This window comes from Mustela nigripes, chromosome 15, assembly GCF_022355385.1.
Source record: "Mustela nigripes isolate SB6536 chromosome 15, MUSNIG.SB6536, whole genome shotgun sequence".
Lineage (NCBI taxonomy): Eukaryota > Metazoa > Chordata > Mammalia > Carnivora > Mustelidae > Mustela > Mustela nigripes.
This window is the reverse complement of record NC_081571.1, coordinates 22,036,310-22,058,142: the sequence shown is the minus strand read 5'-3', so window position 1 is coordinate 22,058,142 and position 21,833 is coordinate 22,036,310. Positions and strand designations below refer to the sequence as shown.

General features: G+C 48.3%; 1 protein-coding gene across 3 annotated transcripts in view; it reads left to right on the top strand.

The window, feature by feature from the left end:
• WDFY2 (WD repeat and FYVE domain containing 2) overlaps window positions 1-16,282 on the top strand; it is a 182,004-nt gene extending 165,722 nt beyond the window's left edge. For 2 of the 3 annotated variants that reach the window (XM_059378346.1, XM_059378349.1), the window contains exons 8-12: window positions 1,140-1,245; window positions 4,992-5,093; window positions 6,209-6,339; window positions 8,713-8,821; window positions 9,816-16,282. In XM_059378346.1, coding sequence (XP_059234329.1) covers window positions 1,140-1,245; window positions 4,992-5,093; window positions 6,209-6,339; window positions 8,713-8,821; window positions 9,816-9,845 — 478 coding nt within the window. In that variant the 3' untranslated portion in view covers window positions 9,846-16,282. Of the gene's footprint in view, window positions 1-1,139; window positions 1,246-4,991; window positions 5,094-6,208; window positions 6,371-8,712; window positions 8,822-9,815 lie in introns of those variants that run through there. The other variant, XM_059378347.1, reaches the window with a different exon arrangement.
• Window positions 16,283-21,833: the final 5,551 nt, after the last annotated feature.

Sequence of the window (21,833 nt, the reverse complement as noted above, 5' to 3'; positions counted from 1 at the left end):
TTTTTTTTTTAATTTTATTTATTTATCAGAGAGAGAGAGGGAGAGAGAGCGAGCACAGGCAGACAGAATGGCAGGCAGAGGCAGAGGGAGAAGCAGGCTCCCTGCTGAGCAAGAAGCCCGATGTGGGACTCGATCCCAGGACGCTGGGATCATGACCTGAGCCGAAGGCAGCTGCTTAACCAACTGAGCCACCCAGGCGTCCCGGGAAGAGCCTTTCTGAGTAGTAGTCACAAACACACAGATTGAACAGCTTCGGTCCCACAGCTTCAGCCCCAGTACAGAGGGAAACACGAAAGCGCACAAATCACCAGTCCGGATTGCAAGGAGCTGTTCTCCTTCCCAGTGGGCACAGGATTCTTAATTGATTTCAGTTCAAAATAGAAAAATATTCCAATAGAAACAACCAAGGAGCCCTATTCCCTGCTCCCTCACCCAGTGGAAAATAATGTCTCTTACCTTTTGTTAGTGATCACCACATTGTCAGACCATAGAACTGGACTCTCCATGGTAGCTACCCCCAAGAGGGAATAATTCGTCAGCCACATATGAACTAGAGAGGAAAATCGAGCACAAAATGAGTAGAGAAGGAATGAAAACTAGAGAAAATAGAGAGTTAGCAAAACTGAAGTCTGTTGCTGCTTTGGCTCCACCCTGGAAGCCAAGAAATGGCACCTGGACTTAAGCCACCATGACATGCTCCACACCTCAGCCAACACGATTTACCTGACTCTGGCTGCTCAGTGCAGTGGGCACTTCAATGAATGACCTCCAATACTCTTCAAGGATCCTTTAAAAAAAAAAAAAAGTAAAAAACTAAAATCATGGCTTTTGAACAAATACAGCATAACCATGTACCACAGATTTTACCTAATTAATTAAGAAAGAAGCTAGTCCCACCTTATAACAAGTTCAAAAATCAGGTTTTTCTCAGCTTTTCTCAAGTGTCGGTAACTGACAAAGGCTCTCTCTTCCTCAGGCCTCAGCATCTTAAATAAACATTTTGATTCCATCTGATTTCTGAGGTCTGTGCTCTGGGCTAAGGGGGAGCATGCACACTGATGGACTTTGCCAGGCTTCCTGCCTTTAAGGCTTTCGCCTTGCTCTCCGGACCCATCACTAACCCTGGCTTTCTTTCACAGTGACAAAGTCCAGGCCCTTTCCTATGCGCAGCACACACGGCAGCTCATCTCCTGCGGTGGTGATGGTGGGATCGTGGTCTGGAACATGGACGTGGAGCGGCAGGAGGTAGGTGTCAAGGGCAGGTCACCGGCCACTCCCATGGCTGCCAGGCTGGACACTGCAATTCTGGCTGGGCTGGAAAGTGCCTCAGCCTCCCCTCCTGCTCATTTCTTAGTTCTCTTATGATGAAACCATTAAATAAGACCTGTTAATGTCAGAGAATAAAAGATTCTAGTTGAAAAGGAAGTTCCTTTTTTTTTTTTTACACCCCTCTCAAATTGGCATGTAACATTCATGTAATGGTGATTTTATGAGAATTTCGACCAAGATGAAGCTGTTTAGACTTTGAATCTGTTTCTCCGTTCATAACCAAAGTTCAGGTGAGAAAGAGGGAATCGTCTGTTTTCAGACAATTATCCCTTCAAGTGCCCTAGGAACACAGAAGACTCGCGTGTTTTGTGTTAGCCAGGAATGGTGGCCAATGTGTGAGAAATGGTATTCGATGAAGTAAGAGTCTTTAGGTTGATACTAATAGAAATATCAGAAATAACTGTTTTTGTGCTTCTTTATGAATCATTCTCCAAACAGTTCTCCAGATGCAAATATATACACTGTCATTTTTTAAGAATACATTTGAGTTTTCTCCTGGCCTTCTGTTTTTATGAGTTTTCTTCTTTCATCTTTGAACATCTTACCAACGGACATGTTTACTAAATAGACCCTTGACAAGGACTTTGAAGTTAGTCGTATTCTCATTTCCCTAGAATTATGCTGGATGAACTTTCCCTTTGACAGTGTATATTCATCTAATGTATTTCCTTGCAGGATGCAAGACTTAGAAAAGCAGCACTTTAAAAAGACAAAAGCAATTTCCCAACTTCTTTTCATGTCTTCACCCCAATCTCATTTCAAGAGAGTAGTTGCTATTATCCACCATGTAATGCTTTTCAAATGCTAGTAATTAAATGCTTAAGAAGATTAAAACCTGACTTGCTCAAACCATAAATCCATGGGAGTTCTATTAGTAACTAATTAAAATGATCATTACTGTTAGGGAGTGGGGAATTGTAGAATATTGCTTTTGAAAGTACCACGAGACCCCTTCGGTATAAAGGCAGGGAAATTGGTACAGTGTGTGTTCTTGGCCATGCCAGCCAGGGTGCCGGTGAGCCTACGGATCCTTCACGATAGCCTGCTCGGGGTGAGGGACAGTCAAAGCTCATCTGTTCCCCGCCCGCTTCTTCCCAGGCCTAACTGACTAGACCAGGAACCACTGGGCTCTCTTGCCCCAGTGCACGTAGACTCCAGCCTTGATGGATCAAGGCCCAAAGGAGGATAATGATGCTTTTCAGAGAGGACCCTAGTCAGTTGATGGGCAGTCCTTTGAGCCATCTTGCCTAAATTATGCACTTTGACATGCAGATACAGGTTATGACCGTCTTGAATCTTCTTCTGGTGATTCAGAGCCCAAATGAGTAGAGAGGGTCCCAACCATTTTTTTTTTTCGTTTACAAATGTCATATTCTGTAAATGTAAATTCCCTGAGATGTATCTGGGGGCTTCCGGGTCCCAGCCAGAGCTTCTGGTGCTTACGTCAAGAGGCCGGAGACATGTAAAAAAGCAACCCCTGCACTGATAGACTTTCTGGTAGGAAAAAATAAATGGGAGAAGACTTCAGAAAACAGTTAAATGGTATAAATGATGTGATTACAGTTGCTTTAGGATAGAACATTAGTGCTGGACATTTAGGAAAGGGTGCTACTGTTGTTGGCTAACATTCTCAGCAGAGAGTTTGTGGAAGGAGATAGCGCTAAAAGACCCCTGGAGCCTGGCCGTGCTCTGAGGGGGACAGGAAACACCACAAGGAAAGACAAGGGGAACGACAGAAGTCATGCCTTGCGTGCTGGTGCTCGTGCTCAAGTAGAAGCAGTCAGGGATGGTGGCGTGGCCACGGGGACAGCGTTGGGGGGACAAATGGAAGATGGTGTGGCTGAGTGCATTATCTTGTAGGCTTAACATGAGTTTCTGTTGTTAATGGAATCCAATTTTTCAAAAATTGTATCCTTTTTTAGAAGTATGGATAAACGTTCTCTGTAGAAAAGTTTCAGAGTGCTCCTTAACAAATAGAAAACATGTCAGTTACTCCTAATAATACCGCCAGCCCAGGAATATCAGTAACGTGGTTACAGTTTCCTCTGCAAAAACACATGTGCAGGGTTTGGTTTTTGGGACAAAAAAAGGAATCAGACTACACAGACTGAATTTTTTTTCCCTTTTGTCCTGTGCCTTACTTCCATTTCCCTCTTCAGTGCATTTGATGTATGTCCTAAATCTGCATATTTCCTTATAAAAGATATAAGAGTGTGTGTGTGACAGTTTTTTTGTAAATCCTCCTGATTTTCCTGAATCATAAGTGTTTTTGAAAAATCACAACATAGGTAAATCTTTTAGGGATAAATTGTTTTTTTTTCCCTGAAAACTCTTTATTATTTTGTTAAATCAGTCTTTAAACTGATTAGAGCTTAAAAATTACAAAGCAAATCAAGGCTTATTTGAGAACTCTGGTTTTAAGAAAATAAATAGACCAAGAATTGGAGCTTTTCAGATGTCACCTTTTTACTTTTCTTTTTTGAGACCGTGTAGCTGTAGGTTCATTTCTGCTTGTAGATGGGAGAACAGGTTAACTCCCCATGTCTGTTCTCTAACAGGGCTTCTTCCGAAAAGGATTACATCAACAGAAGAAAGCTACAAGAAAAATAATCTTGTAGAGAGAGGGCACAGGCCATTGTTTGCCACATTTCTCAGACTGGTTTGATCTTGGGCTTCCTTTATAGTAAGTGTCCTGTGAGTCAAATTGGAGTTCTCTGGAACTCAGTTTTGAGAAACCCTGGGATTGCATCTGTTTTCCAGGTTCCCGTCCAGTGATATGTGGAAAGAGATCTGTCCCTCTGCCAAATGACGAATTGAACAGAGTTGAATGTGAAACTCTAGAAGCAGATGCAGAGTCACTATATGCATAATCTGTAAAGATTTGCTGAAGAATAGCTTTACGCTTAACACGTTTTTAAAACTCATTTGATACTGTTTCGAGTACTCCCGATGGAGCTGGGAAATAGTGAACGGAGGCAGAAGAGTGTGTGGTCCATGAGGCAAGGAGTGGTGTCTCCAGGCCTGCTGGGCCCCGCCGTGAGCAGAGGGTGGACAGGCAGCTGCCCTGAGTACCCGCTGCGGTCAGGGTGTATCTTCTGGTGCAGGGAGCTGTGTGCCTGTGGAATGTGCAGTTACATATACGGCTGTATGTAGCCAGAGCAAGTCTAATGGCGTGTGATGTGACAGTATGAGATAGAGTCAACGTGGCAGTCAGAACCGTGTGTGAGTGACCTGGCCCGGACACCCCTGAATGTTCCTGCAACCCCCTCCCCGCCACCTGTGGCAGCCCACCCTCCTGGCACTCTGCTTCCCCTCCTTAGGCCTTTGCACTTCCACTTACTTAAAGAATTGATATTAATATTGTTGTCTTGGTTAGTCTTAAAGACTTGGTTAGTCTTAAAGAATTAATATTAATATTGTTGTCTTGGTTGGTCTTCCCTCATAAATTGTGTGCCCCGTGACGGGAGAGATTCCGCTTATCACTGCTGCATCCCCACACTTGAGACAGAGTAGGCATTCAGTAAATGTTTTTTTAAATGACTGAGAAATCACACCTTTGTTTCTCACGCACACATCTGGATTCTGTAACTCTGCTCACTGTTCATGGCCCCGTTGTCTTCCCTGCTTCACAACGTGACCTGCTGTGTGCTTCATTTCACAAGACCCCTGAATGGTTGGACAGCGATTCCTGCCAAAAGTGTGATCAGCCTTTCTTCTGGAATTTCAAGCAGATGTGGGACAGTAAGAAGATTGGCCTAAGACAGGTGGGTGATCTGGATTCCCTCATCAAGATGGAATAGAGTGGAAACAGCTTCACCTGTGAGCTTAGAACTAGCACCCCCAGGCAGGGGTGGGGGGGTTGGGGTGGTCAGGCATACCCTGGAGCCACTCCAAGACTATTCATTAATGGATTCCCTTATCTACTGCAGCTCATTCCTAATGGACTCTGTTTCTGTAGTGACTTGTTGCGAGTAGTTAAGGGGTATGTTTTTAGAATTATGGTGGCAACTGGGCACCTGAGTGGCTCAGTTAGTTAAGCAGCTGACTTCAGCTCATGTCATGATCTCAGGGTCCTGGGATCAAGCCCCGCATCAGGTTCCTTGCTCAACAGAGAGCCTGCTTCTCCACCCCCCCCCCCCCCCCCCCCCCCCCCCGCTGCCGGCTGTTCTGCTTACTTGTGCTCTCTCTCTCTGTCAAATAAATAAATAAAATCTTAAAAAAAAAAAAAGAATTCTAGTCGCTACTAGAATTCTTAAAATTAGAGGGATCGTGCTTAGCTCAGAGTGGGACCAAATCTTGACATTATGTAAGAAGTATTTATTTCTTCTTAATAATTTCACTTTCTCTCCTGCCATCTCTTAGTTTTAGTCATTTAGAGCTACTCGTTCATAATACAGCACTTTCAGTCTGATTCATGGTTTGGTCCTCCCCAAGGAAGGCAGTGTAAGTCACCTAGCTTGAGTACGGCCAGAGTATATGTAGTAGCTTGAACTGGGGTGCACTCAGGCTGTCCTTCACCCAGCAGCATGGTCTCTGCAGGTGGCACCCCCTCTTTACCCAAGTCTGAGATAACCTGGCCACTGGGTGGTCCTCTGGAGTTCATACTGACCAGAGCTGGGAAGGACCTAGAATGGGCAGAGCGGGACCAGGGTTGGGAGGTAGGGGTAGGAGTTGGGTGTGGTGATGCAAGCAGATATGGATCCAGCAGTTCTCCATTTGAATAAAGAGCCCAAAAAGAGAACAGAGCTGGTGTGTTCCTTCCGTTTCTTTGGTACTCTTGTTCAGCATCCTCACCAAAATGTGGACGGCTGTGCCCGGACCGATGAGGTGGGGCCAGGTGGCGGGATCCCTGGCGAGCCTGTGCTCTCTCTCCCTCCAGCACCATTGCCGCAAGTGTGGGAAGGCCGTCTGCGGCAAGTGCAGCTCCAAGCGCTCCTCCATCCCTCTGATGGGCTTCGAGTTCGAAGTGAGAGTCTGTGACAGCTGCCACGAGGCCATCACCGACGAAGAGTGAGTTCCAGCGGTCCGCAGACTTAGCAGGGTGAGGGAGAGAAGGTGATCCGGCCCTGCAGCCATGACCATGAGCACTCTAGTTCCTGCTGGTTTCACGCACAGACCATGGCCGATGGGCAGAGCCCTCCTTTTTGCCAAGAGACCCGTGTTCTCTCTTTAGATAGGGATAGAGAGTCCACATCAAGAATTCATGTCTTCTGTGCTCTTCCCCGTGCCAGGGGCAGGTGCCCTGCCAGCAGGTGTTCTTCCAACCAACCCTGCTATCCCTTTATTTCCTTGAGGGTTGCTCCGGATTGCAGGCACCCAGGCTTTACTTTCTAGCCCAAGCTGGTATTTTTACAGGAGCTGAATCAGCCCACTGGCTCCAGAGTCCACATTTTCTTAGGAAGAGCTAAGCCACTTTACGTAACCACAGGGAAAATGCTTGATGGTCTTGCCCGATAACCTAGGACCTTAGGTTACTGCATGTCACTGTGCTTTTGGGGGGTGTGTGGGTGGCAGGGCACATTTGTGTTCTCTCTTCAATGCCGCTCATTCCAGACTGCCCAGAGGTAAGTAGAATCCTCTGCGACATGTCCCCCTTTTAATGAATGACAGCAGGATTTCCTAGGAAATCGTCTGCCTGATTCTCCACCACCTATTCCCCTACCTGGTATACAGTAGAATCATTTCAAGTACTAGATGGGTGTCTTGAAACAGCATATAAATAGAAACATATTTCAAGTGCACCAGAGGAAGTCAGCATTTAAGGAAAGTCATGGCAGTTAATACATCAAAGCACTCTCTTATGGATAACCCTGGTGTGTGTGTTTTTTTCATTCTTCTTTATCCATATCAAATGTAAATTAAGATGCCCTTGCATCAGTAAGCATTTATGTTCATTGATTATTTTCCACTCATCATACGTGATGAAATTAATAAGAACGATCTTTTCATTAAATTGGGGAGCTTCAAGAGACCTTAGAGACACAGACCCAGAGAGCCTAAGCAGCTACACATTAAACCTAAATTGTAGATTCTAAATATTTTAAAGTGATCATTTAAATATTTTAAAGTGATGCTGGAGGTCTGTTCTGCAGATGTAGCTACAGGTAAAACTGTCTTCAGAGAGCTCACTGCTGAGGAGTGCGATCCATGAAGCCTGATGACAGACCAGCCATCTCCTTCCCCATGTCTCTATCTCCCTTCCCATGTCACTCTTCTTCTGCCTCTTCTGCATTGCTTCTAGACCACCTAGGCAGTCGACTTCTTATTAAGCTTTCTTATTAAGCAATGCATAGGTTAAAAGATACAAAACAAATAACAATGTTTGTTTATAGATTGTTTTACTTGTTCAAGTGTTAGAAGACCATAGAGAAACTAAACCTGCAGTAACACCAGGAAACGGAGGAGAAAGAATGTATAGCCCTTTGATTAGAATAGTAATGGTATCCTCGGCTTTTTAACAGGTGTGCTGCTTCCTTTTTTTTTTTTTTTTTTTTTTTTTAAATAGATACAGATGGACTTTATACCAGCAGGTACTTCTGAGATCAGACGTAGCAAAAGCACTGAGGTGTTTGTTTTAAGATTTGTCAAAGGCATGGGTAGAGATTTTTCATAGGCTCTATCAGAGCAACAAGTAATCCGTAAGACTGGGAAATGTCATCATCTCATTCCCATTTTGGAGAAGATAAGAGTCCTATCCTCTTTTAAAAAGGTGCCTGGAGGGACGCCTGGGTGGCTCAGTTGGTTAAGCAGCTGCCTTCGGCTCAGGTCATGATCCCACATGAGTCCCACATTGGGCTCCTTGCTCCGCAGGGAGCCTGCTTCTCCTTCTGACTCTGCCTTCCACTGTCTGCCTGTGCTCGCTCTCGCTCGCAAAAAAAAGGTGCCTGGATTGCTGGGTCCATTAAGCTTCTGCCTTCAGCTCAGGTTGTAATCCCAGGGTTCAGATATCAAGTCCCACATTGGGCTCCCTGCTCCGCGGGGACCCTGCTTCTCCCTCTGCCTCTCTCTGTCTTGCTGTGTCAAATAGATGAATATATATATATATATATATATATATAAAATTTTAAAATATAGAAATATTTAAGGAAAAAAAAGGTGCCTGGGTAGCTCAGTTGGTTAAGTGTCCGACTCGTGTTTTTGGCTCAGGCCGTGATCTGATGGTTGGGGATTGAGCCCTGAGCCTGCTTGAAAATCTCCCTCACCCTCTGCCCCTCCTGTTTGTACTCTCTCTCTCTCTCTCAAATAATTGGGTTCCCAGGGACCAAAGGTAGATGTGAGGAGCAGTTTTGAAGTGAGGCGCCTGTCTTAGTCATTGGTCTGCAGCTTTCCTTCATTCATGTATCACCACTCTTCACTCTTGGAAACTCGCTTTGCTCCTTCCAGACGCGCACCCACGGCAACCTTCCACGACAGCAAACATAACATCGTGCATGTGCATTTTGATGCCACCAGAGGATGGTTACTGACTTCTGGAACTGACAAGGTTATTAAGGTAGGGCGCCATCTTCTTTCAGAAGCTTTCCTTCTTTGGCCCTATGTCAATGTCCAGGAGCCCAGGACTGGGTGAGCTCTGCTCATGAGGTCACTGTGAGCAGTGAGCACTTTTGAGGCCCCACTACGTGCAAGGCCCTATGCCAGGGCCCTGGCCTCACACACCAAGATCAGACATGGCTCTTGGCTGCAGAGAGCACATTGTCTACTGGGGACGTACTCTGTCCTTTTGATGGGTACTAATAGGTCACATGTTCAGCAACCTCGGTAGAGGGAGATGGGGCTGCTAGAGATGGCTTCAGGAAGGAAGTGGGGTTTGAGCTGAGCCTTGAGTGAAAGGAAGGACTCGAATAAGCCAGCAAATAATAAACAAGATCTTTTCCCCATGAGATCAATTAATCCAGAAGCAGTCCTCCAGGGTCTGTCTGAGGACCGTGCTGGATGGATGTGGTACCCCAGCAGAGGCCCCGGACAGGAGGGGCCACAGCTGTGCCACGGGCTTGGCTCACTCTGGTCCCTTCTTGGAGGCACCAGCAGGTTGTGGTGGTTAAAATAACCCCTTTCAAAGCCACTGGGGCCCTTGACTTCCAGCAAGTTTTAAAAATAAACTCTGGGAATCTTGGGTCCTTGATTTTTGAAAATGGGACATCTTGGAAGACTGTTTGGAAGACTGGACAAGAGAAGGTCTGGAAGGGATGCAGCACGTCCCTGGGGCCCACAGGGGGCCTGATAGATGCTCATTGTCTTATCCCAGAAGGGAATCTGATCTGTCAGATTCTGCACTCACTGGATGTAAATTCCCCACGGCCATGGTTTTCAAGTCTACGTTAAACATTTTCATGGCAAAATACCATTTTATAGATTTAGAAATCACGTTAGTGTAGTACTTAGTTGCTTGGCTAATTAAAAGCTCCCTTGTATTCAATCATAAGGCCTGTTAATCCTCAACACAAGGGAATTTCAGTTCCTCCTGTGTTTTCTTTTCCTCTCCACAGTTATGGGATATGACCCCAGTTGTATCTTGATGACACTCCAGTATCAGAAAGATAGTATTTACTCAAGAAGCAGTCGTTGGAATCCGCATCATTACTGGAGCTGTCAGCAGACACATGAGAGTCTGAGAGAAACTCGCGAGCCGGGCTGAGTTGGCATGGGACCTAGTGAGTGGACGCTGGCGAGGGGACTCTTTCAACCAGTTCATACAATAGAAAAGAAGATATTTTTTTAACAAATGATTTATACACTCTGGCTGTGCTGCATTGTTCTGAGCATACTGAAAACTCTGTGTGGGGTCTTTACTTGGTATGTGTTTCTCACTTCCTTTTCATTGTCGCTTCGTGTGTTGGAGAGATGAAGAAGGCATCTGTTAGGGGTATTTTTGGTCGTTATAAAGTCGTTTCCATGTTTCCTTCACTTGGGCACATATTCTGTGTTCGGCGTCCTTTTCCTCTCTCTGGGTCACCTCCCCTCCTCTTCATGTCTGCCTGTGTTCGTGTTTCTCTTTACACTCTGGATTCTCAGTGTTTGTGCTTTCACAGACCTCCTCTTCGGCTGAGAGATTCAGGAAACCATTCGTGTGGGTTTTCCGACTGACTTCTTGAATCACCCAAAGAGTAGTCCGTTTGGAAGGTCTAACTCGTTCCTGTTCAGGCTGTGTAAACGCGACCTTGTGCTTCTGCCTCAGTTTTCTGTCTTTGCTGTGAGAAAGCTGCTCCCGACCCCTGTCCTCACAGAAGCAGACGATTGTAGCTCAGAGCTCCAACTTGCAGTGCCTGGATCATTTCTCCTTCCGTTGGAGCCCTCTGAGCCTTTTATGTTTCCATGTGACTTGCGTAGCTCTTCCTCACGGTGTTCAAAACAAACCCCACAAAACAAAAAAATGCAAACTCCGTGTCCTTCAGAAAAAAGCGTCTTTAACATGTGTCTGTCCACGTGACATCACCTCTGAATTTGAATGTGCTCCTTCCTGCAAGAGTATATCCTGCTCTACTCCTCACCATCTGTATTTTCTTCCCCTTGAAAAACTAGATATTTAAAGATTTTTATCTTTGCGTATTTTAGCAGAACACTTTGCACACTTCCATCCTAAAACTCTGTGACATAAAAGGTACCAAGTCCTACAGCTCGTACTGGGTTCCGGGAGGGGGGTTGTTAAAAAGAAAGAAAAGAAGAAAGAGGGCTTTAGAAAATGAACCCGAAGAATTCTGATTTTAAGGGAATCCAGTCAAACTTGATAAAGTGAAATATTCTTGTGCATAGCGACTCAACTCAGAATATTGAAGTCCTTTTTAGAAATCTTACTTCCACCTGTTTGCAGCAGGTGTGTGCCATGAGCCTGCCCCATTGTGTGCATTTTACACATCCCACCTCATTCACCCTCTCCTGTCAGGGGTGTCAGGGGACCCCCGAGTCTCTTGAGGATCACCAGGTTCAATTAAGCCTTGCAGAAAAACAGGCCAGTTACTTGCCCTTCGGTATCCACACTGTCCCCATTATCTTGTTCACTTCTGATTTGATAGATTTTCGGCAGTGTTGTTGAAATGCTTCCAGTTTCTTTCTCTCTTTTTTGTTTTTGGAAACCTTTTTTTTAATCCCCTCATGATTATTAATTACTTTTTTTTCCAACCGGAAAAAGTACTGCCCACCATACTTTGTCCTCTGTGTGCTCCCTGGGCTGGGGCTTCCTAGAGATGGCTCTGTTGCTACGCCCTGGGGAGTACAGTGGGTGTGCCCCGTGTAGCCCTGGTACAGGGCAGCCTGTGTATCACCTGAGCCATCAGACCAGCTCAGGTGACCACAGTCTAAGGTTGGATACACGCGTGTACTTACTCACGCATGGAAGCCATTACCACTTATCACTTCGCTGTCACCAACCCCCCCTGCTTGCCATCAGTCAAAGCTGTTAGAACTAAGCTGAGTCTTGTCTGCATGATTGTGAGAGAGCTTTAAAAAGGGAATGAAATTTAAAATACTGAAATACCTATTTCATAGCTTACTAGTGGAACTTGGAGCCACGTGCCAAGTTGTACATAACAGAGAACCGTGTGTGGGAAACGAGTAATGGAAATGAATTGCTCCATTTTCCCTTTCCGAAATTTGGAGTGTGGCCTGTATACAGAGAGGGAGACCGCGTCAGGGAGACAGTGGAGCAGTGCCCAGCGAGCCTGATGTGGATCTGACTTAGTTCTGGGGGAGCTCACACACCCCACTGGGGCAGCTGATTGTCCCTGCTGGGTCACGCATGTCCACCACGGTTGCTCTGGGCTGGACCCCGCCTTTTACTACAGCCCTCTCCCCCTCCCTAGTCCTGCCCCCACAGAGCTGCTCTGAGGCTGAAACCACTTGACACCTCATTAGTGATGAGAGTCACTATCAAAAACCACAGAGACATCATAGTATCCCCTGCTCTGCCCTTCTCTTTTCTCCTTATCTGTGTGGGTGCTTGACTTTGTTAAGAAGTACTTAGCAAAGCAGTGGTGTGTGTGTTTATGATACTGTGCATTCTTGAGTTTTATGAGGAATGTCGCCACCGTTTTTTGTAACTTACAGAGAGAGAAGTGCTGGTGTCGCATGTCTTCCCCGCATCGTATGGAGTGGAGGCTTCACTTGTTGGGAGTGAAAGCTGGCACCAGCACTTGGCTTTCCTCCTGGCTGGGTTCACGGTCATAGTTCTTGTTTTGCCCTCTTGCAGTTGCACTTTACATATATTTTTGCTCTGTTACTTCAGCAGCTCTGGCAAGTTAACGCCTAACATGGCCATGTTGGGAAAGTGGCCGGGCTGCCCATCTCATGCGCAGACTTGCTCTGCATTCCGTAGGATAAAACCGATCATAGGCTTTCGGTTTCTCCAAAGAAATGATGTTATTGGAAACTTTCACAGCCTGGGTTTGTGTCCGCAGTAGCTAAGGTGGTTTTAAATTAAGGACTTGGAATTGCATGTCTTTTTATATGAGATCAGTCAATGATGTTTTTCTCATTTGATGGTTTCAGTTATTCAAGGAATCATAGAATCACAAAACTGGAAGGGATCTTCAGAGATCTTGAATATTCCAAGCAGAAAACATTTGGTCATCCCAGGCTGTCAGATATAGCTGAGGTGTCAACAGGAGACTCTAAAAGATTCAAAGAATTTTCCAGGAACACATTGTTTTGGACATTAACTACTAATGGCATGACTAGGACGAGTGTCCTCTAGGCAGTTCTCAGGAATCAGGCCTGATCCTCTTACAGGGGAATCTGACACTTCCTTTGGCCGCAGCCCTGTTTCTGAGGGGGTGGGTACTATGCAATGATGCAATTCTTGCAGCTCCTGATCAGCGTAAACTCCTTCCTAGACTCTTCCTCATGGAAACCCCCACCACCACCCGCCAACAATGCAGGTGGAAATCTAAGGGCATTAACATTTCACCTTCCCCTGTTTGTCTGAAGGCCAGCCTTGAGCCAGTCTCTGAGTCTACAGCCTTTGCTTTTCTTAGGGAACATCACCTTTTCATGGTTTGAGATTCATTTTTTAAAAAGCATAATTTATTTTTGCTTAACCATCAATTTTTAAAGCCTGGACATTGACTTTTAAGTAAAGGGATCACTCTAAACTCTGTACCAAAGTTACTGGACATAAATAGTCATGAAACAAGATTCCTTTGATTTTGCTTTTTTGATAGTTTAATTGTATATAAGTGATATCTCATTCACTAAGATATGTATTTTAAAGTAAAAGAAAGCGCTTCGCCAATACAGTATTTTTCTGTCCTTTAAAATAATGGTAAATTTTAACTGACAGTGGACATCTATGAAGTTGATTGGGAAACACAGAATCCTCTAGATGATCTTCTGGAATGTAGCCCTCTTCAGCCATTTGTGGACCGTCTGCCTCAAGCCAGGCTCTAAAGTAGGCTGTGGGAGCTGGGGCCCATTCCCTGTCCTGGGCAGAGGCTGCTCGGGGTAGTGGATGGGTTATGTCAGTCCCGTGGTCCATTCAGTGATAGAAGTGTGCGCGGGGCCCACCCCAGGGGTACACACAGTGCCCGTCCTCCAGCAGAAAGGACTTCTGAGCCGAGGGGTAAAGGTGCGATTAAAGTGAGTCCATTAAGGAAATGACTTGCAGGCTGCCGAAACAGAAACAAAGGCCTACGGTCTGGCATCAGCCTGGTACGCAGAGGCCATAAGTGGTTGGAGTTGCCAGAGGGTATCAAGTACTCGGCTGAAGTCCTGGGGCCTGAGCTCTTGTCACTATGGCAGGGGGCTGCTGTGCGGGGTTCCCTACGACCTCAGAGGGAGGCAGCACACAGAGCACCATGAGGGATTCCCTCGGAGTTTGAGAGTTGGGTTTTCCTGCAGCATACTGAGGCTAGTATCTAGGTTTTTTATTGTGGTTTGCCTTTAGAAAGACCAGGGGTGGTGGGTGGTTACCTTAATATGATCCACGGCAACTAAGTTTTGAACTTTCTGGAGGCACAGCCCCTGCCTCAGAGGCCGTGAGGTGGATCTGGAGGTCCCCACACGCGTGAACTTGGCCTGGGAGAGTTTACGTGCTAATTTCCTCGTGACACAGGTGGGCCAGGCTCAGCTGCTCCCCTTTGAAAAAGGAATGGCCATGACAGGTAGTAGGAGACTGATCTAGACAACTTTAGCATCACAGGAATACACAGAGCCAAGCCCATTGGTACCTACGCAGGCGGCCGCCCTCCATTTCCCCGCTGGCCTGAAATCATTCTTGCGGCTCCGTGGGTCTTCTCAGTACCATGTGGGAAACACGCTACATCCCCTTAGCTACATCCCTAGCACCACATGCAAGGGGACGTTTTTCTCAGGCCAGAGGCCATAGAAGAGGCTCAGGCAGCGCCCCCTCGAGACCTGGCTCTGCCGAGCAGGGGTGCCCCAGCATCCCTCCACGAGGCCTGGCCCTTTCTGGTTCTTGGCGTTCCTTCCATTTGCCTTTTTCTTTGACTGCCCAACTCTTCTATGTGCATAACTTGATAATTCAGGAATACCCGTGTTCATTTTTCACCTTCAACTCAATTTCATAACCAAGAATTACATACATACCAACCCTCAGGGGTTTTAGTCTGTAATTTTGCCTTTAAACGTGATCCTTTCCACTGAGAAGCCTGTTTAGACCTAACACACAAAAGCAGTCTCCAAGAATATGATCTGTCCAAGATCGGAGTGGGATCCCTCCTTTGTGTTTCACACGCCAGGGAGCATTGTTCCTGTTGGAGCAGACAGTCGGTAGTCATCGTCAGAGACATGGGAAGGCGGCTAAAGCCTGGAGGAGGGACTGAACTGGGCGGTGGTTCTTGGGACCCCTCCAGTCCTGCGATCCTGTCATTCCACGAATGTTGAGTGTTGGACTAGTGGCTGACTTAACTGCCAATAGGCAGGCGAATAGGATCGGGAGGTCTTTGTGTTCTTTCTCATCAAGAAAATTGCTTTCTGCTTTTTTCCATCTAGAGGTCTGGAAAAGATGGCAAAGGTGGAAGTTGGTCTTGGTACCACCTCACTAAAATATAAGATACCTCAACATGTTCACCTTGGCGACTTAATAACGGTAGCTGACTTTCTTGGGAGAGAAAGGGGCAGGGAACCGCAGGTTGGTTTCAAGGTTAGATTGAGAATCTGACCTTGATATTTTTTTCTCCTGGTTCTCTGGGAATCCGAAGTGGGTGAACTCGAATACAAAAAGGGACAATGGTCTGAAAAACCTATTTCATTTACTTGCTTGCATGTTTTTCTCCCTCCCATTTGAATAGATGGCAGCCTTAGGTCAGTAGCAGTCACCCATATGGAGTACAGACCAGACACTCGTGTCACTGATAACCGTGGTACTCTTCATCTATTTGTGTTGGGCACCATTTGCCTTGCTTTTTAAATGATTTTTTTTCATGTACTGTCTTTTCGCAAAAGAAAATCTTTATCTGAAAAGTACAAAAACTGTTATTAACTGGACAATGGGGAAGGTGCTAGCCCTCCGTTCGTGCCTGCCTACCTGCTGCCGTTCCTAACCAGGGCAACGGACTCTTCCATGCTGCACGCCGTCCGTCTGGGGCCCCCGTAGAACCTGGCTGCAGCAGGCATGTTACTTCATGGATATCTTTTTCTTTCTTTTTGAAATGAGATTCCCCAAGGGGTCAGGTTGAGAATGTCATGAGCCCAAAGCCGGAACAGATTTCTCAAATGCAATTCCAGCAGAACCCTTCCGGCCTCGCCATGCTCTCTGCCACTGGAGACATTGACATTGACTTCCTGACTGAGCAGGTGGACTGAGCAAGACTGCTTACAATGTTAAGATGCCTGTATCCAGTTCTGCGTTCCAATGCTGCTGATGTTGTGAAAGTTTTTAAACTCTGCTCACATTCTCACTGTGTTCCCTCTAACTGAAATATGCCTGTGGCCATTACCAATGTAGAAGACTCTCAATGCAAAGTTGCCTCCACGGTTTAAAATAAATCTCTGTGGAAACCTTTGTGCAGCTCTAGTGCCATCATTGTTGTCGTCAAGCTGAGACAGTCCTGTGGAGACAGTCCACAACAGTCCTGCCTTGGTGTTCCCCGGGTGAGAGAAAGCAAGTCTCCAGGCCGCTCCTGCACCTGACGGTGTAGAGCCCAGGGAGAACCATGGTCTGGCAACACTTTGTGCCCAGCAAATGGGCTGTGGCCCTGTGGTCCTCTTCATTCCCTTGATCTTGCACTTAAGTGTGCTCTAACTGTGGTTAATAAACTTTCCAACTGAGGAGAAAGGACTTCAGGGCAAATGTAGCTGGGAGAAACCTCTCTCAAAGCTCAGGAAGCCTATTTTATGGATAGGAAAACAGGTGAGAAGAAAACAGTTGCTTGCATGGCACTGAACAGACAGTGAGTGGGGGAGCTGGGGTGCCCTTCATACCACAGCCCATGGGACTGGGGGCCCCTCTCCCTCCCAGCCCCATTGTGCCTACACAACCTACCCACACCCCACACTCCAGAGGCCCCCCTTTCTTTCGAAAAGGGGGGGATACAGTCAAATGTAGCCGAAAGTCACTGCCTTTCCAGGCAGACGCACCCAGAAAAACCCCTTCCTTGGGGCTCCTTGGCTGACAGCCTGGACCTGAGCAACTCTGAGGCACCGCCTGCCGAGTTTTTCTCCGCCATGGATGACGAGTGAGGGTGGTTTCGCTCTGAGCCCCAGGCGTGGAGGTAGATATTCCTACGTCTGTTTGCTGATTTTGCTACAACTTTGCAGTCATTAGGAGGTAAAACGGTATAATTTAGAGGTTTTTTCCAAACTAGACTAGCATGCCAGGTGCATTATTAAAGCCACTCCTAATCTTAAGCCGATGAATTTGTTTATGTAAATACACACTGTCCCTAGGGCCACGCGGGACACAGGACAGAGGCAGTGTGGGGCCCTGTCTTGGAGTACAGAGGTGTACAGCTCATTTGCACATGTTCTCCTCCCACCCTGCTTCCCTCAAACCTACAGTGTAGGCTGATCTTGAACCCAGAATTTTTTAAGAAAACCATATTCTCAGATAAAGGAGAGTTTCATACAGGATGGAAAAGAGAAAGCAAAACAAAACAAAAAAACCTGCCACAGAAGCTGAAGGCCGGCTTGTTCCTGGCCCGGGGCACATTTATTTTAAAATAGAAGTTCCCAGTCTACCCAAGTTCTCGTAGCTACAGTGGCCTGTGCAGGAGAAAGGAGAAGAGGCGTCTGCTCAGTGGCCGTTGGTCCATACCTTCTCTGCCCCCGAGCTGGGTCTGGCCTGTGTTACTTGGATCTCTGAGCCAGCTCTTCTGGGAATTTCTATCAATTTCTCCTCTCCAGCTAGTGAGGATGGTGTTCTAGCAAGAGGCAAGTATGTGGAACCAGTTTCTGACCTAACAGTGAGGGGCACGCGCAGCTGTGAGAAGGGCAGCTCCCCGACTGGCCTTGGCCTGCGGCTGTGAGGGCCTCAGGTCAGTCAGGTCACCCATGTCACTCACACCCTCCAGGGGCCCCCACGAGCATCAGGTGCTGTCCCTGCCCTCAAGGGCCCACACGGATGAGGGTCCTGACGTGCTGCAAGTGGGAGACGGAGCAGGGGAGAACAAGGAGTCCAGCGGAGTTTGACTGACTCAAACAGGACGCAGGGGCTGAGGGAGAGTCTCAAGACGGGTGTGGCCGGGGTGGGGGTGGGGGGATGCTGTGGATGGTGGGAGTGCGACGTGCTCAGGAACTGGCAGGTGGTAGCCAGGGGAGAGAGGCACCCATCCTCAGGGCTGCCAGATCACCAGAGCCTCAAGCAAGAATGGTTCTCCATAATGGCCGAAGATGCAGAGAGCAGACCCTGGCTTCCACCCGAGGTCAAGTGTTCTCTGGTGCCCTCTCCTCCCAGCGAGGCTCCTCTCCCAGAGCTTGTCCCTCGGGACTCTGCCCAGCTAGAGAAGAAAACCTGAGCGGATAACAGCCACCAGAAATAGAAAAGCAGAGTCATGGCTCACTTGCTTTGCGGGGCTGCTTTGGACAGATCCCATTCCCTGGGGTTCGGTCAGCTTCCCAGATGACCTTTCACCTCCTAGGGCGGGTCACCTTTAGCCAGGGCCTGTGGGTCCTGGCCTCGCCCAGGACTCTGAGGACAGGGATCACAACCGGAGGACCTCTGTTCTCCGGGGACCCACTGAGTTCAGAAAGAGAAGAAACTGGGGGTATAAAATTCAGGGAGGCACTTTACAAAACCCACCCCAACAGGCAAAGGACCGTCTCGCCAGCAAAGCCTGGGCACAATCCCACCCTACCCTGAGTTTCATGGAGGAGAGGGTCCACCTCGAGAGGCCCCGAGCCCAAGTTAGAGAAAGACTTGAAAGAATCTGCTGAGGTGTGCAGGGTGGCAGGGGCAAGGCCAGCCACAGCACGCTGTCCACCCCTCGTGCCCCAAAGCACACCCGCCCTTGAACCTGGCATGGAACCCTCCTACTGACAGCCTCACAGCTGTGAGAAGACCCAGCATTCTCAAGGGAAGAGGTTGGGTGTGCTTCGCTTCTTTTTACTACCAGTACCTCTAATAAATAATACAAAGGAGTGTGATCGTACACACCTCGCTTTCTCCTGCAAAACAGCACCTAGCCAAGCGGCTTGGTTCCAGAGATTCTTCCTACAAAGCCCTGGAGGTGTCGCCCCTCAGCCTGGGTGGAAAGTGCTGCTCAGCCAAGCCGGGAGTGTGTTGGGTCCTGTGTCCTCCGGGCCCTGGGACATGTGCACCCGTGCCAGCCCAGCCCGAGAGCAAGATCCCCTCGGAGCCCCTCGCCCCTCTGCGCGCAAGGACACAGGGTCTCCCTCCAGTGCTGGGAAGGCCCCACTGGAGGCCTAGGGGGATTAAACACTCAGACTCCTGCCTCCTGGGTTAGCTATCTCGCTCAAATGAGTCCGGCCTCTTTCAGGATCCCAGTGGATGGTTTCTTGGATTGCTGAAGTGTTTTCTTCTTTTCAGGGAGGACTATAAGAAGAAGGGAAAGAGCTTGACTTCCTCTGCCAAGCCGCTCTGCCTCCCACGCCATCCCGGCCCCAGGCTATACAGAGTTTTCTCACCTAGTGTCACCCCCCACAACCTCCCACCCCCGCCCCAGGCCCCAGGGCTGGCTACAGGATACACCCCTCTTCTCCCCCAGACCTCAGGGAAACACAGCGTCTCTGCAGTGAGCACACTGGGAAACAAAATCTTGTTCTCCTGTGAAGCCAATGAAAGAAACGAAACCAGAGTAAACATTTGAGAGCTGTAATGAGACCAGAGGATTACAGAGAGAGAAAGGATCACATAATCTGGGGGCCGTATTTTTTAAATGAAAAACGTCCTTCTTTTCACAGAAGCAATACTTACTTGTTTATTATGGAAGAATGAGGAGATACTGATGAGCAAAGAGAAGGCATTTGAAGCCTTCTGTTGTCCCACTCGTGGAGGACAAGCATCCGTGTGCTCAGGACCCTGCCCGGCCCCCCTGCTCCCCACAGGCCTCCAAGTCCACAGACAGGCCGCCTGCGCCCAGAAGCTCCGCCGGTGCTCTGTGACCTGTGGGCGAAAGATGGCAAACTGCAGGTCCAGGTGGTGGGTTTCCTAGCACAGATTTTATAAGCACACAGGTTGATGTTGGCGTTGACAGGATGATGTCCCTTGGGAGGAAAAAAGAGCCTGTGGGCTCTCCCATGGCTTGATGGCGCTCACAGGCAGGCAGAGCCAAGCAAGTCTCCCTTAGGCAGGGAGAAGAACTGAGAAGCCAGTCTCCCAGCACGCCTGGCCTGAGCCTCTCCCGGTGTGGCTTGAGCCTCTCCCGGTGTGTGTGCTTCCCTGAGAACATCCCCCTTGCATTTAGAACAGGATATGCAAAGCTTCTCGGATCCGTGCCGCAGAGGGTGAATCTGTGCCAAGTCTCCCAAGCCAGGTCTCCGAGGGACGCTCCACAGCACCAACACACCCTTTTCTATGGGGTTGTGGGTGTAGCAAAGATCAGATCACAAGGCGTGTATAGTTTTGGAGCCGGATCTCTTCATTTAATGATATAGAGCAGACAGCTTTCCTCTCCCACAGACATTTATCTACGGCAGAGTTTTCAGGTTTGAACAGATTTCTTGTACAGGTGTTCCATAATTTATTACTTCCCTCTCCTCCACTAGTGCTGCGACGAGAGCCTCGTTTTCCAGATCTTTAATTATTTCTTAGGATGAACTCCAAGGATATCTATCCAAATGTTGGGCTTCTAACAAACTGGCTTTCAGAAAAGGGGCAGCGATGTTGGAGAGATTGCTGTGGGAGGGCCCATGGGGACAGGGCAGCCTCTGGGCTTGGTTCCCTGCCTGTAGATGGGGTGACAGCAGTGCCCCCCCCTCACGGGGGCCGCAAGGACACAGGCACTGTATCCAGCTGGCACATCCAGGGGTGGGGGCATGGGGTGTCTGGTCTGACTGCAGCTGGGTTTAGTTGCCTTGTTTGGGGAGGATGCTTGTCCTCTTTGAAAGTTCATCATAGAGTTGGGAAGGGCAGATCCCTAACAGAGTTCTGCTCCCCTTCTCTGCTGTTTTCAGGCTTCCAGATAATCTTTATCTCCTTAGGCATTATTACTTCCCTGTCCCCAGGTCTCCATTGCTCTCCTGTTGACTTCCCTGCCTCTTGGACATGGAATGACAGCATTTACCAGCCCCCTTGGCCACCAGGCCGCTGTGGTCAGGAGGGCTGGCTGAGGAAGGGGCAGCTGGGGCCCCTGCACGGCCCCCCCACCCCCCACCATGCACAATGCAAACCAGAGACAAAAGCTCTGCTTCTGAAGCTGAGGTTTCTCCCTTTCTAGTCCCAACGTGCCCCTCTTAAATGGAAATGAAGCAATTCCCCAGTCCTCATTACGCTGGTTTTAGGTCATTCCTGGGGAGATTCAATCCTGTGGCTGCTCAGATATTTTTAGATGAGCCGTAAGCTGCGTGGAAATTAAAGGCTGCAACCTCCCTGCCGTGATGAGCCCTGGATGGCCAGTGCCCTCCGGCCCACCACTCCAGCAGCATCCCCCACAGCCTCTGCACAAGGGCGTAGGATGGGCAGCCAGAGAGGGGAAGGTGCCCTTCAGTGCCAGGCAAGGGAGCTGGCTGGGGACACATAAAAGCAGCTCTCACCCAGCCCCCGGTGGGACAGCAGTGTGCACAGATTATGCCCTTGACCTCCCGGTCCTCCTGATTGGGCCTTTACAGGCATCTCAGTGGAACCCAGCACTGCACCACGGCCCCTTCTCAGGAGTTGGAAGGAGCATAAGAGAACACTGGTGACGATGCGGGAGAGCACGCTGCATGCTGCCTGGGGCCTCCTGAGCCCCTGCCCATACCATTAGCACCCAGACCTGCCCCTTTCCCAAGTGGATCGTGCCCCTCCATTCTTTGCTGTACGCACCCTGGGCGAGGGCAGGGGCTGCCCCGCTGGCTGTCAGAGCTCAGGCCCTAGAGCAGGCTGGCACAGAGCACGTGTCCATTAATATGTGAATTAACTCCTGCCTTAGAGTGTGGGACCCGTACTGGAGATGCTT